Genomic DNA, 27,757 nt, shown 5'->3' with positions numbered 1-27,757 from the left:
TTTAACCTAAACCTGAAAATAAAAATACATTTATCCTTAGAGTCAAGAATAATCCCACAAAGGATGTTTGCTGCCATATTTAATGTAGAAAGCTTCAAATTCTCATATGTAAAGAGAAGGAACTAAATAATGTCCGGATTGTCCGGCCTGCTCTCACACACACACCTTCACAGGTGAATCACCTGCCACCTGTCTCAACTCACTGAAACACTGCATCCCCACATTTATAAATAAGGCACATAAAGACATAACCAGCTTTGTTACACTGTTGTTGTAGACTTATTGTTTCCATCCCCACATTGACACATAATTATAATGATGATGATGATGATGATAATCATGTGTCTGCTGTGGTCTGTGTATGTCTCTGACTTTTAACAGATAATTATCAAGAGGTGATAAACACTCATCATATCTGTACTCACCCGAGTGCCTCAGTCTGTCTCCACAGTCAGTGTCGGTCTACAGCTATAATAACATATTATAGTGAGAAATACCCACACAGAAGAACAAACAGTTAAAGATGTAAATGAACTCCTGAAACCCTATATGGTGAAATAGGATTAGCCTTTGTGCATCATATCCTCAAATCAAAAAGCTGTAACTACAAAGACTAAACTGAAAACACTATAGGCCACAATATCTCATTTTTAGTACAGTAGTTATGCTGTGCACCGTCAACACACTCCTTTTTACTATCATCATCATTATATGTGGCAGCTGTAGTTCCTGTTTCCCACATTACCACAATTAGGTTATTGTCTGGGTATCACAATGAGACTAATGCAAAAAAAACACCAAGCAGGCAACAGTTTTTACTGCTGACAAAACTTTCTGCTCACATTAACACAAGAATTCTGTGATGGGGATAAGAAAGAGTGAGCAACATGGAAGGTGACACTATGGAAGGTGGCATGTAGGGAACAGGAAACCACCATCAGATTCAGCCTCACCTGGCTTTGACAGAAACTGCCAAGAAAAAAAATTAGGTGCTAGTTGTTGCATCTCCTAATTAGCAGTATAACCTTTTTTTGACAAAAATATCAATTTAATTTACAGAAATGTTGTCTGCCTTCATGTTTCAGCCTTTTCCCTCTATTTTATTCGAACCATTTCAACAAATAGCCCCTTTGTTTCACTTCTGCTACTCTTAATTTTTGTCTTATATAAACACACACACAAACATGATTTTGGCCTTAGGTTTCACTTCACCTGCTGCTGTTGCTACTGCCAACCAGGGATGCTTTGTTCATTTGATACAACCCAATCCTTGGAGACAAAGGCCAGCTCTGTGGGATATAACACACACACACGGTAACTCTGTGGTGGCTCAACAAGCAGCTCGGGACAACAACTCAGTGCGTGTAGAGTCTTTAACAGCCTTTGACATCCAGACACCTGCAGGAGACAAACAGGCCTGTTTGCTTGGCTTTTTATAGAATTTGAAATAAGATGACATATGATCATTAAGAGGACAAGATGACAGTGTGTCTATAGGAGGTGCTGTGTGGAACACAAGAGGCCGAGGAAAAAATAACAAGTTAAATCTTATGATCTATCACCCTTTAGAGCCTACAGTGTCCCCACAACCTTTGATGTGAAATGCTCAGCTTTTGATGAAATGAGTGAGATCCAGCACCTGTCTACAAATGGACTTAATTTACCCTCTCAATACATTTGCATTAAAATGAATAAGCTGCAGCCTTGGTAATGAGCACTAGCAGCAAAGTTAAGGTAATTACAGCAGGGAAGTTAAAAGCTAAGCTGAAAGCTGCACTGAGCTCAGTGATGTGGTAGTGAATACAAAAATTACATGGAAATATTGAACGGGTTTATGTAACACAACAGTTCCCTGTGTGTTTCCCTCACACTCACATACAAACACATTCTAGGACACAGACTAATTGCACACACTGCTTAAAAAACACCAAGTCGTTTGGTACCTCCCTCATTTACAACGTGGGCTAAATATAACCTCCGCCAAAAAAAAACAGGAAAACACACAAACACAGTGTCCTTTAAATCATTTCCAATAATACCCTCAGACACATCCTGTCTTTCTGTTGGTGCTTAGGATTCCAGATTTACAGCATTGTGTGTGTGTGTGTGTGTGTGTGTGTGTGTGTGTGTGTGTGTGTGTGTGTGTGTGTGTGTGTGTGTGTGTGTGTGTGTGTGTGTGTGTGTGTGTGTGTTTGAGATGCAGTGCAGTGCTGCAGATGAACATGTAGACTTACCATTGTCTATAATGTTGCTGTGGCATTTTCCAGACAACAACACTCCCAGCAGCAGTGACGCAGACAAGTCTAACCAAGCATCATACACACACACAAACAAATTGTGTGTGTGAGGTCTGAAGAAAACTAAGCTCCTGTGTGTAGCACAAAATCCACAAGCAAACTTTTATTTGTTTCACATTCCTTTGTCAATCCACTTTAAGCTATGTTGATAGTGTCATATGCATATCAATGTGCAGAGTTTGACACATCTGTAACGGAACACAAGGGCTGAAAAATCCAATAAAAATGACCAGGTACATGGTTTAAGGGTCCATTTACCTTTAAGGCTCATTTTTACCAGGGGTGTTCTGATCGACAGAGTTTTCCACAATTCAGATTGAAGCACTGTGAAGCCCCCTCCAGAATAGCACCAACACATTTCAAATGACTCTGCTTTATTTTGTTTTCCCACGAAAACTGCATGTGACTTACAAAGACAAGTCCTAAAAACTAATTCTGAATCTAAGGTTTAGCTGTTCAAAACTCCCAGTCCTGCATGTGTACAGTTGAGTTACAGAGTGGAGGAGCCCTCCTACAATTTATATCGACTTATGTATGGTTGGTTTTAGCCACAAATAACTTAAATATTGTTTCACAGGGTTTCTGTTGAGCCTCGGGTTCATCTTACGGAGATAAAAGTCTTAACAGCAAAGTAGTTAAAAATATGAATTGAAGCATATAATGAGGCTCGTGTGCAGCTGAATAGAGAAGAAAACAAAATACAAAAGCAACAGAACAGAGTGTCCTGTTTGCTCAATTCCCACATCACAACTTTGCCCCAGTGGGCTTAAAGAATAAAAAATGGCCTCTTCTGGATTGTTGTAGCAGTGATTTTTAGGTACAGTACGGTGACTGGCCACTGGAGAAACTGATGAACAGCTTAACGACACCAGGTAGGAACAGGAGACTGTTATTACAGCTTCACCATAGTTAACGTGGGCTGGCTGCTTGATGGGGGTGAGCCAGGGACACCACAGTCCTCAGTCGCCCTCACTCTCAACAACAAAGACAGCACATGGGCAGGAAGCTGGTGCCTCGTGTTCGGAAACTGACGACAGAATTCCTTCACTAACTGTCGACACACAAAACAAAGTGACATAGAGCCACACGCTCCTTTGGTGAATCTCTGCGAGTGAGGCAGACGAAGAGGAAGAGGAGAGGGCTGGACTGACGGCAGAATGTGTGTAGCTGTGTGTTTCTGTGTCCTCGCTGGTCAGTTTGGCCACTCTCCACCTTCCTGCTTAGGTGTTGATGAAAATCTCAATGTGGGCCCAGTATCAGCTTGGCTCACAAACCTTAATGACATTTCAGCAGCATAACACACACATACAGTATGAAATCAAGGGAACAGTATCTACAGTACAAAGTGAGTGTTCTCAGCAGGTTTCACTGTTTACACTCAATAAACAAGTTAAAGTGACAGGCAGTATATTATATATTAATACATATAAATATACATGGAAACATGGATAAACACCAGACTATGAAAGTGCTGCAGCATCACAGCATGATGGTGCAGGCTGCTTACTTCATCCTGTAAAGATGCACTCTGTGTTTTTCTAGGAAAGTCCAGGGTAGCACATTCTTTCGTGGTCTGAAATGGATGTTCTCTGAAACAGGAAGCTATAGACAGCACTGAGACAAACCACTTTAACGCTAAGGGTAAAGAAAACGTGGAAAATGAGTGTGACACTGGGCTGAGAAGGCAGGACTGTCCCGAGTGTCAAGCTAGCACCAGCTTAAGATGCACACTGTAGCTTTACAACTGGACTCAAAGTCAAAGCTAAATATTAAACCCAACCAAGCAAAGCACCGACAACCAAAAACCATCTTCATTTAAAAAAATTCTCTCAGAAAAATATCCAAGTATCACCATTGCTGTAATTCAGATACATTATTAATAAAATGCAGTATCAGAAAAGAGACAAAGTGTTAAGATAGAACACAGATCTAAGCAAGGTCTCTGTGTCTCTCTCACACACACACACACACACACACACACACACACACACACACACACTTAATATATCCCAGGTCACAGGTAGTTCAGCAGTATTCAAAGGTGCTGTTCTGTGCCTTTGCTGCAGCTTCATCCTCCATAAAACAGCCTCCCTCTGAGCTGACTCGTCATTTACTACTGTTCTATCATTCACATAGTGTTGCAGCGATTAGTTTAGGGCCACAACTAATTATAAGTGTCATCACCATAATTCTGTTGCTTCTTTAGTCATTGAAATACTTTAAAATATGGAGATGAAGTCTTCTTGAGTCTAATCAGCAGTCAGAGATCTTCAATTCACCATTACATAAATTTGAGATATGCATCAAATCTTGACACTAGATCATTTTCTTAATTATAGTAAGTAACTGTAGAACATCAGAAGCCAGATTCGCCAGTTCTGCAGTATTTTGTGCTACAATCAGGTTTTTATGACTGACACAGACGGCCAGAGTAAAAGCTGAAGACCATGCTGGGTTTCTACTCCACAACCAGTGGCCTAGTTTGACATTAGACACACTGCTGCATGTATACTCCACCGGGCATGAACTAACGCGGCGTGTGTGTCCGTGGCACTGAAGCAACACTGCTCATGCTAAATCACCGTCATCATCATCATCACTTCCTTTCAGCACCAACTTAAACCTACAAGACCAGTTCTAATTCCAAACATGTTTTATTCAGTGCTGGGTCTCGTCTCCACCCTGCTTCGAGACAATTGGTGTGGTTTGATATTTAGCCGGTGTGACTGAAATCAGACAGTGCATTCTACCTTGAGTGTTTTATCTGCTGCCCTATTCAATCAAGTCACCATGATCATACGTTCCTAAGCACCCTGGTTTCAAACCAGACATTTTAATATTTCCTAGAATTGCCCACAAAGTTGCTCTGAATTGCCTGCAGTTCTTCTACCACTAATGTTTAATTACTTCACCTTGATCACCAACATTTAATGCCTGTAACCACCTCTCATGCTTCTCAGTCGGAGGCGGCCCCTGATAAAAGACCATGACGAATGAGGGGAGTTAATTCAGGCTGTGCTTATTTAAGTAAGAGATATTATCATCACTAGGATTTAATGGCTGGCTGCCGGGCTGATGTACGGCTGTGATAAAGAGTTCACAACAGAAGCTTCTGACTTCAACTGAGACACAAGGATCGATGAGGAAAGAGATGAGACATCTTAGAAGCCAACAAGCACCATAAAGCTGAAAATATATTTTGACAAACCATGTTCTCTGGTACCCGCTTCTCAAATGTGAATATTGGATGGTTTACTATGTAAACTCAGACTGACCTGTTATAATCAATAATGAATCTGCAAAACCTACTCATAAGTCAGAAATTGATGAAATTCTGATTGGTCAGAGTGTTGAGCCTTGCTAAAAATCTAAAAAGTTAGATGCAAACATCTCTGAACTGCTGTTCACATCACAGTAGATGTCGACAACACATCTCCAAAATAAGGCTATAATAACTTTTAAAACAATTAATTATTTATTACACCATAACTGGCCATAATATAAACGAAAACTATGTACCCAATTTGAAAAACCTTTCTAGATTATTTTGACTTTTCTTCATAACCAGAAGAGAGTATACAGTAGATCACGGGCCTCCAAAAGCACCACGCAACATTATCCAAAACCTGCTGTCTTCACGGCATCAGGGGCAAACGTCTTAACAGTTCAGAAAGAAAGAAGTGGAAAAGAGAGGTTAAAAAAGGAAAGGAATGGACAGACAAGGAGCAGAGGACAGACTGGAAAGGGAGGTGGCTGGCAGGACAGCAAGGGAAGCACAGTCAGGAAAAGTGAAGGAGAAGAAGGGAGAGCAAACGTGAAAACAGGATGAAATGTGGAGTGAGAACAGACCTGAACAGAAGACAAGACAGAAACAACAGCAGACGGAGACGGCGAGGAGCCTTTAATGAGAAAGCAACAGCAGCAGTCTACAGAGAACTGTCCCCTTATTGGGCTGCTTTTAGAGAAACAACTTCTAACACCATGACACTGTCTCCCGTGATCTTTCCTCCCCGTCCTCCGTCTTTATCTCCACTCATTCATGCGGAACGCTCCCAGACGGCTTTCAATAGAGCCATTTCTCATCCCACTGTCCTGTTTTCTCTCCTCCTCGCTTTCCTTCCATGTTGATGACTGAGCCTCTCAGTGCCTTCACATTTCTCTTCATTTATTTATATTCAAAAATGTGTCTAATTTCTCCGTCTTTGGCTTCTGTACACTCGCTCCTGTTGCCCTCCTTTCAGCAGATTCTCAGCTTGAACCATGAAGGATTAGACGGTGGGATTACATAAGTTTCCCATCGTCGTAACTTTTAGCAGCTCTCACTCTCAACATGCTGCACTCACAATCTTTGTTTCTCACAGTCGGATTTATTCTCAGTCTCCCCGCTCTCCCTCTCCTTTTCCATCTCTCTCTCCCTGAAAGACATTTGTTTTTTAGTGTCACTGAGTTCTCATCTCAGGCTTAATTCACAGAAACGTTCCCCTTTAGGAAATGCACTTCAAAATCTGAGCTGCTCTTTAAAAGTTGGCAAGACTCACGGATTTTATCTGAGCTAATTAAGACAACAGGTCTGTGTATCTAAGAGCTGGAACATTCTTCCAGTCTGGAAAGCTTTTTGTGTTGGAGATAAAGTCAGAGAGGCCAGATTGAGGTGGTTTGGACATGTTCAGAGGAGAAACTGTGAATATATCGGTAGAAGGATGCTGAGGTTGGAGCTGCCAGGCAGGAGGTCTAGAGGAAGAGCAAAGAGGAGATTTATGGATGTAGTGAGAGAGGACATGAAGTTAGTTGGTGTGAGAGAAGAGGATGCAGACGACAGAGTTGGATGGAGGCACATGATTCGCTGTGGAGACACCTGAAAGGGAACAGCCCAAAGGAAAAGAACCAACTAGTCTCTTCTTTCTTATTTAATGGGTCGATTATTATTATTAACAGTGGAGGTCATATTTAACCTCCACTAGCTTCTCTTCATTGGTTTCCCAGAAAATCTAGAATAGAATTTAAAACCCTGCTTCTTACATAAAAAGCTGTAAACAGTCAAGTTCCATCATATGTAAAAGACCTCATAGTTTCATATCATCCACTTGTTGCCCACTCCTGATGGGCTGAGCCCCTCTCCTCTCCTCTCACCCCACATTTATATGCCACCACTGCATGACATCAACTGCGTCTTCTCTCTCCCGTAGTTGTCTTTCTCCTTCTCTGTCCTCGTCTCTTTGTGTGCAGCTACTGGTCCAACCACCCTGCCCGATGTTTTGTTGTTGCTTTGTGTTGCTCTTTTCTTTTCTTTTCTCTCTCCACTTTCCTCTCTGCCCACCCTGAGCCTGATTCTGCTGGAGGTTTCTTCTGTTAAAGGGAGTTTTTTCTCTCCACGGTTTCCATGCTTGCTCAAGGAGGAAGTTGAATTATTTTTCTATTATTTCTTTTTTCTGTTTAAGCCTCATAATTGTAAAATGAAAGTAAAGACAAAAGCAACAAGAGGAAAAAATATATCACATAAAGTGTCAAGTATTCTAACGGGTTAAAGTGTTAAATTTGGGGAATTTTTGAATGGTAATGAATCAGTTATTGAAATAGTTGCCAAATGGGGATTTTAACCTCTGGCCAGCTGTGCACATCGCTAGAGCACAGAGATACAAAGGAAGGTTACTAACTTAAATCTCATTAGTTCTAATGTGGGGACTAGAGTCCCAACTTGAATGTGAGTCTTATTCGAGACTTTACATAGCAGTGTCCTGTGACTTCACTCAGACTTTGGTTGATATATCCTCTCTGTGAACAAACAACTTTATTTAATCAGAAAACGTCAAGAGCCAGAGACAACTCAAAACATCTGGGTCTCTCTGAGGGACTTACTTGTGACACTTCCAAACATAAGTAATAGAATAATTTTGGCCATTCTTTATTTTCTACAACCTGTAGTCCAACGCCTCCACCTGCTTTTTACAGAGCATGCAGCAGAATGTTTTGTCCACAGGCTTGATGTACCTTTGACAATTTGGCAAATAACCACATACTTTCTGACACAACTTTCCACCTTTTCTTCTGATAATCCAAGCAGGAGGCTTAAACTGGACAGTGTCCCCAGCAGCACCCGTGTGGCAGCCAATATGAACTGAAACTAGCTGCTTTAAAGCTTTGTGTAGCTGTGATGCAACACAGAAGCAACAATAACACAACATAACCACGAAGCAGAGCACTGGGATCCACAGGATAAATTCCCTCTACGACAGGTGAGGAGGAGACACTCATCCATCACCTGCTTGACTAGTCTAGTTGAGATGCCTTAACTGTAAGTTTATTACTGCATGATCTGCTTTTCTCCTGCCTCAGTGAAGCTACACAGACTGCTGCTACCACTGAAGAACACAATAAGACAGGAGTAAACTGGGTTATGTGGGCAGCTGTTACATAACCACAGTCTTTATCACAACAATCTGAACTGAGAAACGGCCGTTACCATGCACAGAAACAAACATGTTAAAATCATATTAACACAGTTTTAAAACACACACACACACACACACACACACACACACACACACCAAAGTCCTCTTTAGTGACCTCTTTAGATCTGTACGACCTCCACGCGGTCGTACAGTACGTGTCTTCTTGGTGTGCAGTGTTACATAACCAGCTTTGATTAGTACTAATTAGCATAAAGGGAACTTAATTAAACATAAATATCTCACACATAAAGCAGCCTGCTGTGCAGCACATTGTTTCAGAGCTGGATGTTTGCTGCAGCCTCTGCCACAGTATATCGCTAACCGTTTGGCACTAGTTTGCACATTCTGTGGGGAAATCTCTGCTCTACTAGTAACAGCAAACATATCCGAGAAAGAGGAAATGTCAGCAAAATCTGGATTTCTTGCTTTGAGTTCTTTGGATTTACCTTTTCTAGTTGTTAATTTCTCAAATCTACAGATGACAGACAACAGAGATGTGCATGAGCAAAGTAAATCCAGTAGTTCATCAAAAAGATGCTAAAACGAGAAATGAACCCCAAATAGAAAACCCTTAGGGCCAAGAGGCTAATCCCACATATTTAGGGCAGCAGATAAAAGTTAAAAGTGGCTCAGTCACTGGTGTATTTTCAGACACATAACATAAAATAATAACGGATGCTCTGTTAATTTTATCAGACCGAGTCACCTAATCTGAGCCCTTTTAGCATTTTTATGCCATTTGGTCAATGCGTGTTTTCAGTATTTCTGTTATTATAAATCTTTTTGTCTGTGTTAGTGAATATGCACCAAAGAACTTTCCTATGAAAACGTCAAGTACTCCGTGTTCTTGTGATGCAAGAATGTTTTTATAAACTAAAGCTGCATCATCTCTTGATCTTTTTGTTCTGTGTATAAATGTCAGATATTAGTGAATAATTCCCCAGAACAGTATCCAATATATTGCTTGATTTATCTGATCAGTGCCCTTAAACCAAGGTACAATTTAGATAATGATTATATACTATGATAGAGAAAACAACAAAGTGTCACATCTGAAAGTTGAATTCAGAGAATGAACAAAATGGGTCTGTCACTTATAAAAGTGAGCATATTACCACTCTGTCAATCAACTACTGTAATTGATTGATTAATGACAGTTAGCTGTAGGTATTTGCTTTTCAAACCCTGTGTTTGAGCCATTGTACACAACCTTAACCCATACATTTAAAAAAAAGCTAAAGATTTGGGAAATGAGTTATATTATGCGAGTTTGATATTTGGCAAATAAAACATTTAAGCATGAGTAACAAGCCAAACTAAAAACTAACACACAGAGAGAACAGAGGACACGCAGCTTCGTCATACAATACACAGTAAAACTCCGTACTGTTACAGGAATCCACATGTTTGTATAGGATTGTATCTGAGTGTGCACATGTGCAGGCTTCCACCAGCACTGAAACATCAGGAAACATTGTGAAGTTGTTTAGTTGTATTAGTCCTTTAATACATTCAGAAAGCTTTGTGTGTTGGACTGTGCTGTCTCTCATGTGCTCCTGTAATCCTTCTCCTCACATGTAACCCCCCTTTCTGTCTGCCTCCCCCTCTTGAGTTGGAGACAGGATCTTAAGCACCATGGGACCGTGGTTGAAAATCTACAGACAATAAATGTCCCTCTGGTCTGAAACAATCAGAGTTAAGTTTGGGCTAACACGAGCCTGCAGGTCCGTTTTACTGACCTCAGGTTGGCCTAACACCATTCACGTCAACATGAACGCATGTCACAGTGTATTCACTGGAGTGAGCTTTCGAACACACGACCTTGACAGTTTACAGAGCATGAAAATCACATTCACCATGTGAAACTGTGCATGACAATACCAACAAAAGGTATTTCAGTAAAAAAAAACAAAAATATAGATTTATTTCCTTTTCTGGCAGGTGGAGCAAGTAACTATATATTTTTGTCACTTATTGATCATTTATGTATGAACATAGTGATAGTTATTTTACAGTATTCGAGTTATACCAGAGAACAGTTTACTGCAATGACAAACAAAATACTGTTTGATAAGTTGTAGTGAAATTCCTCCAACACAAATCAGCCTCGTGTTGAAACTGGTAACCACATGATCCCGGTTTTCATGCCGTTTTCCATGCTGTTGGATCTTTGTTGCGTACTTTTCCATTGTGACACATAAAACAAAAGGCAAATGGATTTGAGCATCACTTTCAGAAAAGAGACACAAACTTCAGATCTGTGCGTAGCCATGAGGAGACTGTAACTTCCTGACAGTTATACCTATATGCCAGCTAGCCATCATGGTTTCCACATGGTTTTTCTTAATTTGACCATTGACTAAGTCCTAATTAGCATTTTATTTAACTGGGTTTTTTGCAGTGAAGCAGATCGATGACAAATATAATCTGAACAAGACTCAATCTTATCAATAAGCAACTTAACCAGAACATATAGTGGATTTGTCCATTTTAAGTGGCGGGTCTGAAATGAAAGAATGGGAAGGTGACAACCTGCTCTTTACTCTGTTTCTCCCTATTTAGCACAAAGTTCAACAACAGAAACCGTAATAAAACCAGGACAAACTGATGATGATATAAAGCCACAGGGGTCCCAGCTGAGGCAGTGAATTCAGATGTTATTCTTGTCATAACAGTGTCAACTGCAGCCAGAGCTCAACAATGGAGACGTATCAGACGCACAACACAAATAGCCAAAGAAAACAAAGACGCCGGGCTTTTCCCTCAACACACATCATAAGCCTCTAAGACTCTGTTTAATTACAGGATGCGGGTTTGTACACGGAGCACTACATGTAACACGGAGGTACAAAACTCTCAGTGACGAGTGAGAAATCCCTGCAGCAGCTCATTTCTGCACAGTAGACAAACCTGTCAGAGTAACTTCACACACACACACACACACACACACACAGACACAGATCAGACAGCAGCAGAGGTGGAGGGAAATAATTACACAGCGATTAACAAAAGTGGAAGCTGTAAATTCAACAAACGAGAAACAATAACCATCCAGCTTTGTGTTCTCGCTGAACTCTGTTCTTTCTTATCTTCAGCATCAATGTAACAAGAAACACTATTATTCCAATAATGTTCAAACAATGTTATTCTATGTTTCTACTCCATAAAATGACACAACTATGACAAATGTTACCAAAAGTCAATGTTTAAAATGACTTGCATAGTGTTTGGAAAGCTCAAAATGATGACTTATTTACATTTTTTAAAACCAAATTATGAGACTGACAGAATGATTTATTGCTGGGCAAAATGTCCCTCAACAGAAAAAAAAAAGTCTCTTATTATATCTTGTTTTTACATGACATAAGACTATTGCACATATGAGTAAAATCTACTTTGACACAAAACAAAAACTTTTGGGCACAAGTTATTTTTGTTGGAGGAATCATATGGAAGCCAATTCAACAGCAACGTAAACATGGTAAAGAAAATATTCAAAATCTCTCAATGTAATGCAGTTCCATTAATACTTAATACTCTGACAGTGCCAACCAAACCTGAAAATTAGGATCTTTGCAAAGGTAGAGTGAGCAGTAAGTGTATATATACTAAACCCACAGCAGAGTCAAACCTCTTCTAGTTTAATCTTTAAGCACTATGTTAAGTGGAATAAATACCCTGCAGGTTCTTATTGATGTACTGTGACATTCACTCTTTACACGAGTGTAAAATGAGCCTGTAACTCCAGTGTGTGAGAGTACAAGCAGGGCATCACTATGTTGTTCTACTGTTGGATCAGTGGATCTAACATGCTGAGAATGCAACTGGTTCTCTGCTTTCATTGGTAACTTTGAATAAAATGGTACAAGCAGAAAACTAGGATGCACTAACACACCTGGCCTCCTTTTCATAACTGAATGTTAGTTTATACTGGGCTTAATAAATTAAACATTAACACCGTGACATCAGTAACTATCAAGCGTCTATTTTAAGTAAACTGAGACCTGTGGGAAAAATGCTCTACAACCTTGTCAGCAGTCTGAACTAAACAAACACACTCCAAACACCACAAGCTCGTAGAGAGGCTGTGTGTGAGGACATTGCAATAATGAGGCGAAAACACGAAATATGCATCTATAGGGGAAAAAAGTTGCATGTAAAGTCGGCACACAAGAAGCTATGTATCGAGATCAACGTGCTACAGTACCTGCCTCCATCTGTGTGAGCTCAAAACTTCGCCGCTTTTGTATGTTTGCATAGATTGGTCTTAACTTACAAACCAACAGATGCTCGTAACTGAAACAAAATGTTCAGCAGCAAAAAACTGTGTTTGTTATTTGGTAGAAAAATACTCTGAACACCAGGATCTGCAGCAGATGAGGAGATCAGAAAAAGCCACCTTCCACTGCTCTCTCTCCTCACACAATGTTTTCACACACACACACACACACACACACACACACACACACACACACACACACACACACACACACACACACCTGAAATGAGCCTGATCAATTTTTCAGTGTATGATGCACAAAGATCAGCGGCTACATCTTAAAAAAAAGGGGCAAAAAGCCACAAATATGAGCCAAGCTCTGGCGGTTTGTTTATATGATGGTGAGTAACAAAGATGGTTTGTTCCACAAGCTGAGAGCAGAAAAGCTTTTTTAACCCAACAGGGTCAAAGGTCATAAAGTAACCTCTGCCATGAAGTCCACTCTTGTGAGCATGTGTATCTGTATATACAGTGTGTAAGTGTGTACGTTTGTTAGTGGACTAAATGTGTTTTTGTGCTCTTCACTGCCAACTGTGACCAAACTACACAAAGCAAATCGATTTAGTGCATATACATTATATTTTACTGCCTTAGCAGCCAAGACAGGGTAAACGTTCTAAAACATTTTTTAGGCAGACATCCCTCCTCTCTCCTAGATATCAACAGCAGAGTGTAGATCACAAGTTTTTCAGAAGTGTTTATTTTCCAACTCACTTACTGGGGTGGGGTTTATTTTTCATTCCTGTTGCACAGCCACACCTAATATTATGCTTTCTACTGTTTATAATATGTAAAAAGAAAAAATCCTTTTTAATGATGTTTTTCTGTATCAATATATGCACATATGGCTCTAGTTAGTGGAGAATGGCATGATTTGAATAGCTATTTTTTAATCTAGATTTGCTTTGCCATCCAGCACACTTTGAGCAGCACAAAGTGAGATTACATTTTCTTGCCCCTCCCTAAGTGCATGTCATTACAGTTTCAGGAATAATCACCCATTCCTTTTTCTGGAAACGTCGGATCTGTCATTGTATCATTAAAAAAAAAAAAAAAAGCATACAAAATAAAAGACAAACATATGTTTCAACTTTCTGTCGGCATGCCAACCAAATCTTTTTCAGCTCCTATAATCTATCAAACACAGATCTAAGTTTTGCCTCCATTGTGGCTTGTAATCATGCACTGCAAGTCAAATATTCTTTAAGGACCATAAATGGCAGTTTGGCCCATCATGCTGTGTACATAATAACAAGCAGAGCATGTCAACACTATAGAGCAATGCACAGATTCAGAGCCATAAACTGCAGACAAACCAGCAGCGGGCAGCAAAGAGGGGCTGGGCTCACATTCAAAACCACCAACCAAAGACCGAACCCCTCGCTGCTATAAAAACCTTAGAGGGTCACCACACAGATACGAAGAGCCTGCAGTCAGGGCAAAGAGGCAGATAATCACACGCCAGCAACATCCAGATGGTGTTTAAACCCAGAGGAAGTCGACCAATATGTGAAGTTCCAACACTTCCATTTCAATAGAGTACAGACAGAACAAACAAGCAGCAAGCCCCCTGTGTGTACTTCATACTTATATACATTTTATACTGAAGTATAAAACAAAGCATTGGAGGGCGTGTGCTGTCATTTATACTGTTCAGACAGAGTGAGAAGAGGACTCACGCATTGCAGTAGGGTTTCTTGTCGTAGCCTTTGTAGTTCTTCATGTTCAGGGTCATCTTGCAAACCTCGCAGTGGAAACATCCTTTGTGCCAGTTCTGGAGAAAACACACAAACACGCTGTGTTGGATGAGTCTGTTTAGACCCATTACATTTCCTCTTACTTCCAAAGAGTAAAACTTCGGGTTTATAATATCCATTGTGTTTGTGTTTCTTTGACATGAATATAAAAACCACATGATAATAGGAGGTAACAAACTCCTGGTCCATGACCTCTGACCTCTTTCCAGTCTATATAATGACTGGTCCAGTTCCTTCAAACAGCTAATGTCTGCTTCCAGTGTTTACTGATGTAAGGTGTCAGTCTTTCACCGGTGCAGTTCTTTACATCATCATATCACAAGCAATGTGATGTGATGTCATTCACCACGGTGGTCGCTCCTGTCTTTGGTGTGTGTATCAGCAGAGCTGTTAAGAGCTGTTGAAACTGTTAAAAAGGTTGTTGCACAAATCCTGTTGGATGCTCGGAATTCTCCTACTACTTGTTATGTGACCAGAATTTCACACTTAGGTCAGATGATGAAAATGAGTGAGTCTATGTGTGGAGGCCCTGTGATGTGGCCAAGAGCTTTGGGAACAGCAGCTTAGTGGATTTCGGGTCAACCCTCTGTTCTTACAAGCTCTACTTTCTGTTTCTTACAAACCACCTGTCAACCAAGCGGCACCAGTGGGACTGTCTTTTTTTTTTTAGATGTTCAGTTGATATAGTTCAGCAGCGAATGAGTAGAAGTGAGTGGAAATCTTCCATAAAGTAAATATAAACTGCAGGGGGCTGGATTGAAACTGACATTTGTTCTGGGCAAAACTGAAGAAAGCTCATCTCACTGCCAAACACTTTCATTCAGTATCCAGTTCAGATGGCCCTCCATCTGTCCTGCTTTTACATTATTCACTCCTTTAAGGAATCAGTCGCCAACAGTTCAGGGGTTAACAGGATCAACAGGATCAGGTCTTCATCAGGTCTTCAACAGGTTTCTATGTCGTACTTAACTGAAAGAGCATGACGTGTCAAAATGCTAATTCACTGTGATGATAAACTATAGCAGACACTAAAAGAATGAAAGCTAGTGGGAATAATGTGAAAATAGTTTGTTATTTATATTAATAATAATAATAATAATAATAATAATAAGGTGAAATCTTCACAAATTTTACGGTCTAAAATTAATAGATAAATGTAAATAAAATGTATTTAAAATTTATATATTAAGTTATAGAGAGAAATGTTTGAAATCAGTATCATAATGTTGATGTTGGTTTCAAAAACTCTCCCCACGTGCACAATGTGTTTTCTCACCAGCAAGCAGCAGTTTTCAGTCAAACGCAGTAGGAAGCTACAGCTGGTGAAAATGATGGAACAGTTAGCATGTAAACAGCAGATATTTCTCACAGGACTTGGTGCTGGACATGCATTTCTCAGAACACAAATATGGCTCCAAATGGACGATGGTGTCTACCTGTAACTGTTGGATGCCACTGTTTGTTGAAAGCTTCACCAAATTAACTTACAGGGAGATTATACATTTAGACCCAACTAACCTCTAATGTAGGTGTGTTTAACTTACAACCCTCGACGCACTTATCTAAACTGTAGGAACTCTGATCAGTTTTGTTACAACTCTCTCTCTCTGTCGAATTCAAACACATTTCACAGCAGATCAGTTCTTAGCCAAAAAATAACCAGTCGCAAAGTTCAAACCTGGTACGATAAACCTTCTTTGCCATTAGTTTTTATTCTCGCTTAAAATGAGGCTTTGTAGTTGAAACGTAAAAGAAGTGATGAAATGGGCTTTTGTAAGGGACATCAGGGACGTCTGAGGCTCTTAGACGGCGGTAATTCTTTCTCTTTCTCTCGCCCTCACACTCGGTTTCTCACTTTCTTCTTCTACTTCTTTGTGTCTCTGCCAGCCCCCTCCTCCTTAAATCACGGCCTCTCACACTGCTTTAGCTCTTTTATAAAGTCATGTCAGCTTTTACGAGACGGGAAAGAAAATATTTTTTGTTCCTTTTTAGAGATAATATTTATAGATTAAAAACAATAAACCTTATTTGTGATTTTATTTGTTCAGTCAACAAACCACATTTGATAGAAATGATCAAATGTAAAAAGCTGGGGGCTATTTGGGGATATTATGGTAATATTATGTGCAGTGCCTACATGCTGTTGTGTCATCGGATGCCTCACAGGACAGACAGTGAATGCATGAGCCTGCTGAAGATAAATTAATTATTTAGCCCCATTATATAACGTACTAGTATAGAGGTGTTACCCTTCAAACACAAATTTAACAATTAAAAAAGCAAAGATGTTTATGAAGATATATTTAAATTAATCTTGATTACATGCATACATGTTACTACAGATGAGCAGACAGGAAGATGATATCTGTAAGTCATAAAAAAGCACGTCTCAGCTTCTCAAATGTGATAATTTAAGGGTTTAAATTCTAAGTTCAGGACTTTTTCTAGTGGGTCAGGGTCAGATTTAATTTTTTAACTTTAATTTCTTCATTCTAATGACCATTTGCTGCCCTTTTAATTTAATTGTTCGGTTTTTAATGTTACATTATTTATTTAATTTTGTCACTTAACTTGTTTGGTTGTTTCATTGTTTGCCCATAGATGTAACAAGGTAAGATTTTATGATTTTGAAGATTAACAGAAGACGTAATAAAAAGTCAAAACCTCACTTTTGGAAGACACTTAAAGTCTACAAGACAAACCTCCAACGATCACGCAGGCGAACTTTGGGAGGCCGTTTTGTTAAAGCCATCATCGTGTTGGTGAAGTTTTCTTCCTCCCAAAGTCCCACAAATCATACAATATTTAGCTCATAAAAAAAAAAAAGAATCTTCTCACTTGAAAGAGTGTGTGTGTGTGTGTGGGGGGGGGGGGGGGGGGGGGGGCGATTAATCGACTGTTTTAATTGAGTTGATTTCTCGTGGGGATTTGCATATTAAAATGTGTTGTCATATTATTTTACTTTTTACGGTTAAAAGCATCTTTTCCTTCCGCAAACACGCAGACACACAGTCTCTAAAACACTTTACAATAAACTCATCCAGCGAACTTGAACTTTCATGGCTTGACACAGAGAATTAGCTAATTAAAGTGTGAGCTAAATACGCACACGTTTGTTCTCAGGTGTCTCCGTACACCTGTCCACGGAAAGAGCGCTCACCTTGTCCAGGCAGCTAACTTTCTCCGTCGGGTAGACGATCTTCCCACAGCGGGCACACTGAGGGTTCATCCTCCAAACCTCCGGGCTTTGGTTTGGTTTTGGGTTTTTTTCCCGCAAGAGGTTAAATCCCACTTGTTGTAAACAGGCGTAACGTTGTCCACAAAACGTCCCCGGCGAGCTCGCTTTCAAACTGCGACACGGTAAACAAAGTGAGGAAGCCGAGACGCCGACAGGTCCGCCAGCTCTGCTCCGTCCGCTCCCAACACTGGATGCTGCGCGCGGACCGAACGCAAGCTAACGGCAGTTAGCGCGGAGGAAACCGGACGTTGTTGCTGGAAACGGGAAGTTGGTCCTTCTTTGTGAGGAATTTGTGATTTCAAAGTAAAGGCTGAATGTCTTCAGGTCTTTGTGTCATTCGTTAAACTATGAGTTTGTCTTCAGTGTGGGTCTGCTCTGTCTTGCTTTTTCATTTAAAAGTGCATTGTTGTTAGTCTTTTTATTACTTTTTATGTCCAGTTTAAAGAATCTGATTTCGATTTTCATTCTGATGCTTTGACTTTTGCTTGTCGAGTTTTGTTTTTAACATCAACCTGCTGATTTAAAAAATGCCTTTTGGCTGAACTGGCACTTTTATCATTTCATGGTTATTAATGTCTGCTTTCCCTGATAAATACATGAAACATTTGTTTTTATCATACAATACAAAACACCTTTTACTGAATTACCTACTTGAAAATGAGATAAGCACAACCATTCTAAATCTGACAGGTATCAGTATACTTTTTAGAGTCATCAACATTAGTTTTATAAATGATGGTGGTTAAGATACCTACTGAACAGGACACTTTATATCTGAAAAAAAAAGCGACAGTGCTCTCTGGTGGACAAACTATTTAATGGGACAGTTGAAACACAAACCTCAAACGTAAACACATCTTTGACTTTTCTGTACTGTACATTTTTATCTTCTTCTTCTTAAGCTCTGCTACCTCCAGCTCTGCCTCCTGTCTTTTCTTCAGTGCCACTGTCTCTAAGCCGAACAACATCTCTGGTCTCACCACCGTCTTGAACACCTTTCCTTTCATTCTCGCTGATGCTCTTTACTCACACAACACACCTGACACTTTTCTCCACCCGTTCCAACCTGCCTGCACTCGCCTCTTCACCTCCTTTCCACACTCTCCGTTGCTCTGAACCGTTGACCCTAAGTACGTAAAGTCCTGCACCTTCTTCACCTCTGCTCCCTGTAACCTCACCGTTCCACCTGGGTCCCTCTCATTCACACACGTGTATTCTGTCTTGTTGCGGCAAAGCTTCAATGCTCTGTTTTCCAGAGCAGACCTCCACCTCTCTAGATTTTCCTCCACCTGCTCCCTGCTCTCACTACAAATCACAATGTCATCTGCAAACATCATAGTCCATGGAGATTCCTGTCTAACCTCATCTGTCAACCTGTCCATCACCAGAGCAAAGAAGAAGGGGCTCAGAGCGGATCCTTGATGCAGACCCACCTCAACCTTTAACTCCTCTGTCCCACCTACAGCACCTCACCACTTTCTTACAGCTCTCATCAGCTCTGCATTATTAAAACAGCTGATGTGTGTATATTCATTGTAAGCACATGAAGGCACTGCTCTAGACGTTGATTATCGTGTGAGTTTTTTAAATGCTTATCCAGGGCCGTTTTGGTGCAGTTGATGAACTGTTCACTGGCGCTATATATATATTCAATATTTAGAAATGTAGGTTAAAAATGTATCGTTCTGTATTAATCATTTTGTGCTAATTTTGTGTTTCCAAGTTTATTTCTTTACAGAAATAACATTTTTTATTTGGCTTAAAAGTGTTTAAAATCATTTAATCACAGATGGTTTGGGAGCACAAATTACAAAATCTCACCTACAGGAAAGTACATGTAGGCTCCAGTGCATGCTATTAAAGGACGACTTCACCAAATTTCAACTTGCACTCTACGGTTCTAGTTTAGGGTGCAAATGTACATTAAAGCTTTTTAACTTCCTTCTAACTTCCCTATATTAAAATATGTAATGATTCTCAGTCATCCAGGTTTGGTTCTCCAAAGTGTATTATGTCAACTGGACCTATAACCCAGTTATATCCTCCAGAGTAGCTTTTGTTCCACCCTGGCTTGAAGAAGCTTGTTAAGGTGGGAGGTGGGAACAGGATGGAGTCATCAAAATGTCACGATTACTAACCCCCTAAACCCCTAAGATGGGGGTTGTTAGGTGTGGCCCTCTTGGTGGATGTGTGAATTGTTCTTGATCTTCCTGGGGAACATGGGAGACCGGTTGTGCCTGAGGCCTCCTCCTCTGTGGAGAGAAGGATTCTCCGTGTGAACATAAATGGCTTCACTTACTCCTCTCTCATATCATCTGTCTTCACTGTGCAAAATGTGGACACTGTCATCCTCAAATGAGTGTCCACTGTCCTTCAGGTGCAGGTACACTGCTGATTCTGGTCCTAAGGTGTTGCTTCTCCTGTGCTGGACCATCCTCTTGCTTATAGGCTGTTTGGATTCTCCAATGTAAAGCTCTGAGGACTCTTCACTGCACTGGACTGAACACACTACGTTGCTCTTCTTATGTTTAGGTGTTTGGTCTTTCAGGTGGACGAGTCTTTGTCTCAGAGTGTTGGTGGGTTTGAAGTGAACAGGTATGAGGTGAAAGGAGCTAGTTGAGGTGGTTCTGGCATCTTTTAAGAATGCTTAGAGGTCTTCCAGGCACAGCAAGCTGGTGGCAGACCCAGAACATGTGGGAGAGATTCTATATTTCATCTGGCCTGAAATGGAATCCTGCTAGAGGAGCTAGAAATTGTTGCTGGGGACGAGGACGTCTGGAAAGCCTTACTACCCCTGATGCCACCACGACCTGGCTCTGGATAAGAGGACGATAATAGATGGATTTAGACTGTCCTAATTTGGTACAGCACTGTCCAAATCCAATCAGTAAAAGATGTCATGTGACATCACTTGACTTTTCACCTCCTCGCCTGCTTCATGGTTTTCTGAAATCTTGAATAAGTTGTTTTACTTTCTGCACGTTGATCTTTCTCCTCTAATATTTACTGTTTTTCCTCAGTGCTTCAGCCTCCTCTTCCCTGCTCTCTTCATCCTTTCACTCTGCACTGGAGATTATCCAGCTGACACTGAGCTGACAATTCCTGAAATTCAATTCAAATCAAATGTCCAGTCATATTTACTAATGTTCATTTAATGTTCAATTCATTCATCATCCACTTACCAGGTTTTGAATCTACAGATGAACTTTTCACGATGACTTGGATCCTTTAACTTAGTTAAAGTTATCAATGAGCTCTTCTGACAAATACCTTGTTCTTTAATCACCTGGGAACAGTTTAAAAGTTTTTCATGTGGCTTTAATGGTTTCCTTTCTCTCCACACACACACAGTCCTCACACAGAGATTTATCAGTGAAGTAAAGTCTTTCTGCTGCTGACTGATTCACTGTGTGACACATCAGATAGTTACAGAAATCTGCATAGGAGCAGGGTCTGTGTACGACGTATAATTCTTGTTTCATAGCTACTTCTTTTAAATGCACATCATTGTAAATGCCTAAAAACACCTTCTAGGTCATAGCAGTAAGGCACTTTGTCAGCAACATTACAGACTGGAACGCACCTGTTATACTGACCACAATGGTAAAAGCATTGAAACAAGTTGCAACACGTTTACTACATCTGGCTTTGCAATTAATTAATAAAGAGAAAGAAGACCACTGAATTTATTTATCATTTTATCCGAGGTTTATGGCTTAGTAGTTGTTCATATATTGCAAACATATTTTTAAGCCTCCCATATGTACACATTTGTTGTACTTCTGCTATGAATTCAGAGGTATAAAAACTCAATGATTGATTATGTCTGAGCGTGACATTTCTTTATTTGGAGAAGTCCGTTTACAGAAATGCGACAATCGTGCATTTTACCATACCTTTTTTGACAATTTCATATTTGTCCAACATCTGTACTCAAACACTGGATCAAGGGTCTTTAGACCCAAGCCCACAGTTCTGCATAACTGAGTAAGGCTATGGCAACGTGGAAGAAGGTTTTTCTTGTAGCTTGCAAGCAGCAGTTTTTTCCTCAAGCCTCCATGTGGTTTCTCATTCATTTTAAAGACCATGGTCAAAATATTAGAACCATGTCGTAATGTGCTCCAGTACTATTCCAACAACAGCTATGATCTCAAGAATAAACACATAGTGGAATTATCACCTTTATGACCTTTTCAACATAACAAATAAATTAAAACCTTGTAAATGAAGAATTCATGTCAGAGCTGCTGCATTAAATTGCATGTGTGGTCATAATGTTTGTGCTTCACTTGGCACTAGTTTGTGTTGTTAATGTTATTTTGTTTGTATTATGCAAAGCAAAACTTGACTTGACAAAGACACATTTTTTGAAAATTATTCGGCAAATGAATGTGTATCTTAACTTCTCCTGCTAATTTAATTTTGGTTGTTTATAACATAATGCCATCTCTTTAAATAGGATTTTAAAATGGATAATTTTCAGTATCTATTTGTGCAAATCGCTAATTTACCACACCTGTGCCGGAAATGCTTGGAAATTATTTTAAATTGATAGCGCTAAAAAAGTGCTTTAATTTTCACTTTTAATTTTAAAAGGTATATGAACTGGTTAATTAGGAATTCTTATTTCTGTTGTCACCTTTGAAGAAATGCACCACAAATACATCTATCTGAAAAGATATCTTAAAAATGTACCTCTAATTGTTGTTAGTTTATATAAAATATACTGGGTACAATCACTAGATAATAACTGAAGGCAAACTATTCAGAACTGTCGTAAACAGAAGAACAACAAACTGCAGGGTGCAGTGTTTAACAGTCAGTGAACCTTTGTCAAACAGTGATGAAGAACAGTGACTGTTGCAGGTAAATGTCCTTGTTCCAGTTACAGGATGATCAGTTTCTAACCTCCATGTCTACAAGCAGTTTGTCCCACATCTCTGCTTCACTTCAGACCAAGATGATCACAGAAGAAGGTGTCGAGCCCACAGAGACACTCAATCATCTCTGAACTGGCAGCTTCACCTTTCTTCCTCACTGTGTCGATAACAAATCGAGCTTTGTCTCTTTTGTTTTGCTTCTCGTTCATCGACTCTCTTTCAGAATCATTCATCACTTTTTTCTCCAACAGTTTGTCCAGCAGACATTTGAGGACAGGTTCTGATATCCCATCAACGAAGCGGCTTCGAACGTCCAACAGCTTTTCCTCACTGGACTTTCTGTTTCCAGTGGACATAGGGCTTTGAATGTTCCTCAGCCTCTGGTTGGGAGGTGGTTTCAGAGCAAACTGTGCACAGGAGTTTCTTTCCGTAGTAGACGGAAGATAAACTTCTCTTTTCCAAACAGTGTTGGAGCTGCTCTTTTGTTTCAAAACCAGCTTTATGTCTTTTATTGTTGTTTTTAAAATCACCTGGAAGGTTGTAAAGTAGCTGCTGTGAAACTCATCATCAAATTCTGCTTCTGGTGGCTCAATTTTAACTGGGCGGTTTTGAGGACGAGTGGACAGAGTGTAAAACTGATTTGGCTGCAGTTTACAGTGTGGGGACGTCTCTATGTGCCTCTCGTCTCTCCTGGTGCGCAACAATTCTTTCAGAACAATGTTTCTTGGTACCAACAAAACATTGAGAAAGGATTTAGGATCAGGATCATCAGGGGGTCTGTAGAACAGCAGAACCAGCGCCCGGACCGGGTCAGGAGGAGAGTCTTCATCCTTGACGGTACCATAACCAGAAAACCCTGTGATGTTAATAACAACATGAGTTTCTGTTATCTTCTGAGGACGGATAAACTCAATGCCCTCATCAGTCACATGAGCCACAGACAGGAACTGAAATCCACCTGTGGAGAGGATCTCACAGTGTGGGACATGAAGCTGACACACAGACTGCTGGACACATTTGATGTCAAACAGGGGTCCTGCAGGCTTCTTGTGATGTTGGCTCAGTAGTCTCCTGTTCCAAGGGACGGTCCTGTAAACCACGTCCCCTTCTCCCTCCATGTCAAACACCAGACCTGTCACAGTGCACTGGTACAGACCTGGACAGGAGAACTGGAACCTGTAGGTTTCATCGTCTTCATCAACGCTGATATCAGGTGTGAAGTCCTCAAAGCTGCTTCTTAACTTCAGCTCAGGTAAACTCTGTGATCGTGTTAAGATCTTTGTTTCTGCACATGTTGCTGGTCTCAGAGAGGAAACACTGTGAGAACGAGGTAAAGGTCTCGATGTTTCCCTGGTCTCAGAGGAATCTGTTTTGAGGAACAGAGATTGAGAACTGGATGTCTGTGTGTTTGTAACTGGAAAGTGTTTAGTCGTGACCAGTGGTTCAGTTTCTCCTTGGAGTTGAACTTCTGGCTCAGTTTCTGACTGAACAGGTGAAAACCCACCTGTGTCTTCCTTTAAAATGTCTCCTTCACTGCTTTGTGGAGGTGAAGGAGCATCAACAGAAGTGATGGAGGGAGAGCAGAAGGGTTCATCATGTAACATAATAGGGTACTGAAAGTCAGTTGGAGGAAAGGGGGCAGCCGGTAGAATGTTATAGGAGGAGGAGAATACACTGCTTAGTGTGGGTTGCAAGTGATGTCTTTGCTCAAATCCACCTGTAGCTTCGTTTAGAATGTCTTTGTTACTGTTTTCTGGAAGTGACGAGTCATTAACAGAAGTGATGAAGGAGGAAGACCACTCTGAAAACAATTTTGTCCGAATCTGATCAGAAGAGTCTGCTTCTGCGACTACTGGTTTCAGGAAGCCATGAGTTGTGGTGATAAAAAAGGAAGGTGAACGAGACTGATTAGAATTAGAGGCATCAACTTGGCTGCCAGCTCCAGTGGGGCCGGAGGTGCCAGGACATGTATGACGCCTTACATATTTTATTAGTTTTGGCTTTTTCTTTTTTGGTTTCTTTCTTTTTTTTAGATCTGTTGTTTCTTTAACTTGACAAGCTGCAGCAATAGTATGTGAAGAGGCAGAAACACGCAAAGCGTGATGGATTCTTTTAATTCTATCACTAATTCTTCTTTTATCATGTAAAATTTGTCTTCTTTGTAAGACAGTTTGTGGATTGAACGACTTTTTTTGAGTCTGGCCTGGTTCTGTAACCTGTGTACATGTAGGCAGTGCGGGCTGGATATCATGGCCATAAATGGAGATAGGGGGCAAGGATTTCTGAACTTTTTCACCCAGAATTTTATCCTGAGGATCCTCAGCCTGCCCATCAGATTCTCTCTCCTCTGAAATGTCTTTTTCTAAGAGTAAAGCTGAACTTCTTAGCTCTTCTAGTCTCCTTGAGATGTCTACTCCCCTGTCACTAGAAGAGTCTCGGTGCTTTTCTTTAAACCTCCGTTTCATTTTCTCTTGTTTTTAATAGACTCCTGTTAAAACGACTCCTTCATCATATTCTTCTGTGGTTTCTTCACCCTGAGGATTCAAGGAAAGAATGTTAAATTCATATCTGCCTTTAATGTATCAGTGCCACATGTTTTAATCATATATCTTAGCGCACTGTTATGTGAAGGAAAGACAACAATGTTTTTGGACTTGTTTAACAACCGTCTCTTTTATGAAATATTTTTCTTAGCTTTACGTAACATCTGAGCACTTTTAAAGTCTCCTACATCATCAAACGTAATTTATTGTTGTTGGAAAGCTCAACATTACCATCTGGTGGACAGAAATCAGAATGACACCCATCGCCGTCACATGTACTGCAGCCACGTTAGGACAATGAAGGGGACAATTCACCGTGTGTTGCATGTTTTACTGTTTAAGTCTGTTCATAAACGATATGAGTGTGATTATTAACCTGTTAATTTTGGTCATGTGTGAACTGAATTGGCAGGACTAACCTCAATCTCTGTATCACGGTGAATTTAGATCTTAATGACTGTTGTTCGATGAAGATGTATAAGAATAATTTATTTTTGTCTATAACTAGAAATGTTTATAAAGATTGAATCCTAAGTTCAGTTGCTGATAGTTGCTAAATTGCTGAGGTTAAGGTTGAAAATTCTACAACACTGTGTCATGATCGGGTCAAACGTGGTTACTACTTGCTAATTGTGTTAATTGCGTCACATAACTTTGATATTTCTGGAGTATGATCTCAATGAATAGGTTAGTTGTGTTATGTTTTTATAACCATTATTGTTTATTGCTCACCTTGTTGATACACTCTTCCGTATTCTCTGTTCACACACACACACACACACACACACACACACACACATGCGCTCAGACTCATATAGACTGTTCTATATGAGTCCATCATGACTAACCCTTGCATCTCAAATGAGGCTGAACAAGAACTGAAACTGAAGAATTGAATCAACATCACTTCTCAAGAGCCGGATTCTCTGACGGGAATCTTTGTCCACATTATCCGCCTCAAATCAGAACAGTTACACTGAACTCTGCAATATATGTAATATGACAAACATATGGTTTAAAGGTTTCTACAGATGATTCTTAGAGCTCTTTTTTCTAAACTTAACATTTGAGTAAACCTCCATACCTCCATGGCTCAAAATTGATTTTAATAGTTTCTTATATAATAACTATATAATACTTATATAAAAATATTTATCTACCCAAAATACATAGATTACTGCAACGCTCTGTTGATGGAGTTACCGGTATCCACAGTCAAACCCTTGTAGATGATCCAAAATGCAGCAGCTCGCCTAATTTTTAATCAGCCAAAAAGGACCCATGTCACCCCACTCTTCAGATCTCTACACTGGCTTCCTGTAGCTGCTCGCATCAGGTGCAAAGCTCTGTCTCTTGCTCACAGGGTGGTTAACTCGACAGCTCCCGCTTACCTCAACTCACTCATTCAGGTCTACAGTCCTTCCCCTCTGCTGCAATCTGCCAACGAACAACATCTGATGGTCCCAGCACCGCACAGAAGACACCAAGCAAAACTCTTCAGCGCACTGATCCCACGATGGTGGAACGAGCTACCAAACTCTGAACGCTCAGCAAACTCACTCCCAATATTCAAAAAACTGCTGAAAACAGAACTCTTCCGCACCTTCCCAGGCACTTAAATCTATTAAAAAAAAAAAAAGATGTTTTCTCCTTGACTTACATTCTTGCTGACTTGTACCTCACATGTAAGTCGCTTTAGATAAAGGTGTCTGTTAAATGACTAAATGTAAATGAAAATGCAAAATATAGATGCTGCAGTCTCACAGCTAGAAGTTAGACCTGTGGCATCTCTGTGTTTCTATCCAGTTTCCTTCCACAGTCCAAAAACATGCATGTTAGGATACTAACACACAATAAACCAAAAAACAGTTGAGACTCGTTCACTGCTGCTGTTTAAAAAAAGTGAAACTAAAATTTGCATAGATTTCCTCTTCGCAGTCTCAGTGACATTATAGCTTCTTTATGAGGAGAGGTCTGCATCCTTATGTTCACTTCAACCCGTTAGTCTCTTAGTATTATTATTAGTTTCTTACCAGCCGTTGGATTTTCCGATGAATTCCCAGCAGTGAGTTCACCTAGAATTTATAAAAACGTACCCACCTAGTTTCTGCATAATGTAAAACTTCCGCTTGAACTTCACATTGTTTCCGTTTCTCTTGTTATCTCATTTAAATAATCATCCCTTCAACTTTTTGACGTCTCTGAACTTAGAGCAGTGTTTTAAATATTTATTTGTGCCCCACCATCTTAATACATCCCATAGTGATTTTACTGCACCTGCAGTTTTTGAGATGGCCTGTTGAAAACCGTAGAA

The 27,757-nt window shown here is 40.2% G+C and overlaps 2 protein-coding genes across 9 annotated transcripts in view; both read right to left on the bottom strand.

Moving 5' to 3' along the window:
* The window catches only part of LOC137104355 (nebulin-like), a 75,569-nt gene extending 57,324 nt beyond the window's left edge, over positions 1 to 18,245 (bottom strand). For 3 of the 7 annotated variants that reach the window (XM_067485345.1, XM_067485348.1, XM_067485353.1), the window contains exons 1-2: positions 17,892 to 18,243; positions 14,705 to 14,799 (exon numbers count right to left, since the gene is read on the bottom strand). In XM_067485345.1, the coding sequence (XP_067341446.1) occupies positions 14,705 to 14,799; positions 17,892 to 18,011 (215 nt within the window). In that variant the 5' untranslated portion in view covers positions 18,012 to 18,243. Of the gene's footprint in view, positions 1 to 14,704; positions 14,800 to 17,891 lie in introns of all 7 variants that reach the window. The other 4 variants (XM_067485354.1, XM_067485349.1, XM_067485346.1 and 1 more) reach the window with 4 other exon arrangements.
* Positions 18,246 to 21,342: 3,097 nt separating this feature from the next.
* LOC137104354 (uncharacterized) lies at positions 21,343 to 27,554 on the bottom strand. 2 transcript variants are annotated; one of them, XM_067485343.1, is made up of 3 exons: positions 27,477 to 27,554; positions 26,835 to 27,064; positions 21,343 to 25,434 (listed from the first exon to the last, which is right to left on the bottom strand). In XM_067485343.1, the coding sequence occupies exon 3, from the start codon at positions 25,363 to 25,365 to the stop codon at positions 22,966 to 22,968; it is 2,400 nt and encodes a 799-aa protein (XP_067341444.1). In that variant the 5' UTR covers positions 25,366 to 25,434; positions 26,835 to 27,064; positions 27,477 to 27,554; the 3' UTR covers positions 21,343 to 22,965. The 2 variants fall into 2 exon arrangements, with proteins under 2 accessions (XP_067341444.1, XP_067341445.1); XM_067485344.1 differs by having other exon boundaries at positions 26,835 to 27,521.
* Positions 27,555 to 27,757: the final 203 nt, after the last annotated feature.

Source organism: Channa argus, chromosome 19 (genome assembly GCF_033026475.1).
Source record: "Channa argus isolate prfri chromosome 19, Channa argus male v1.0, whole genome shotgun sequence".
In the NCBI taxonomy this organism is placed as follows: Eukaryota; Metazoa; Chordata; class Actinopteri; order Anabantiformes; family Channidae; genus Channa; species Channa argus.
This window is presented reverse-complemented; position numbering and strand designations above follow the sequence as displayed.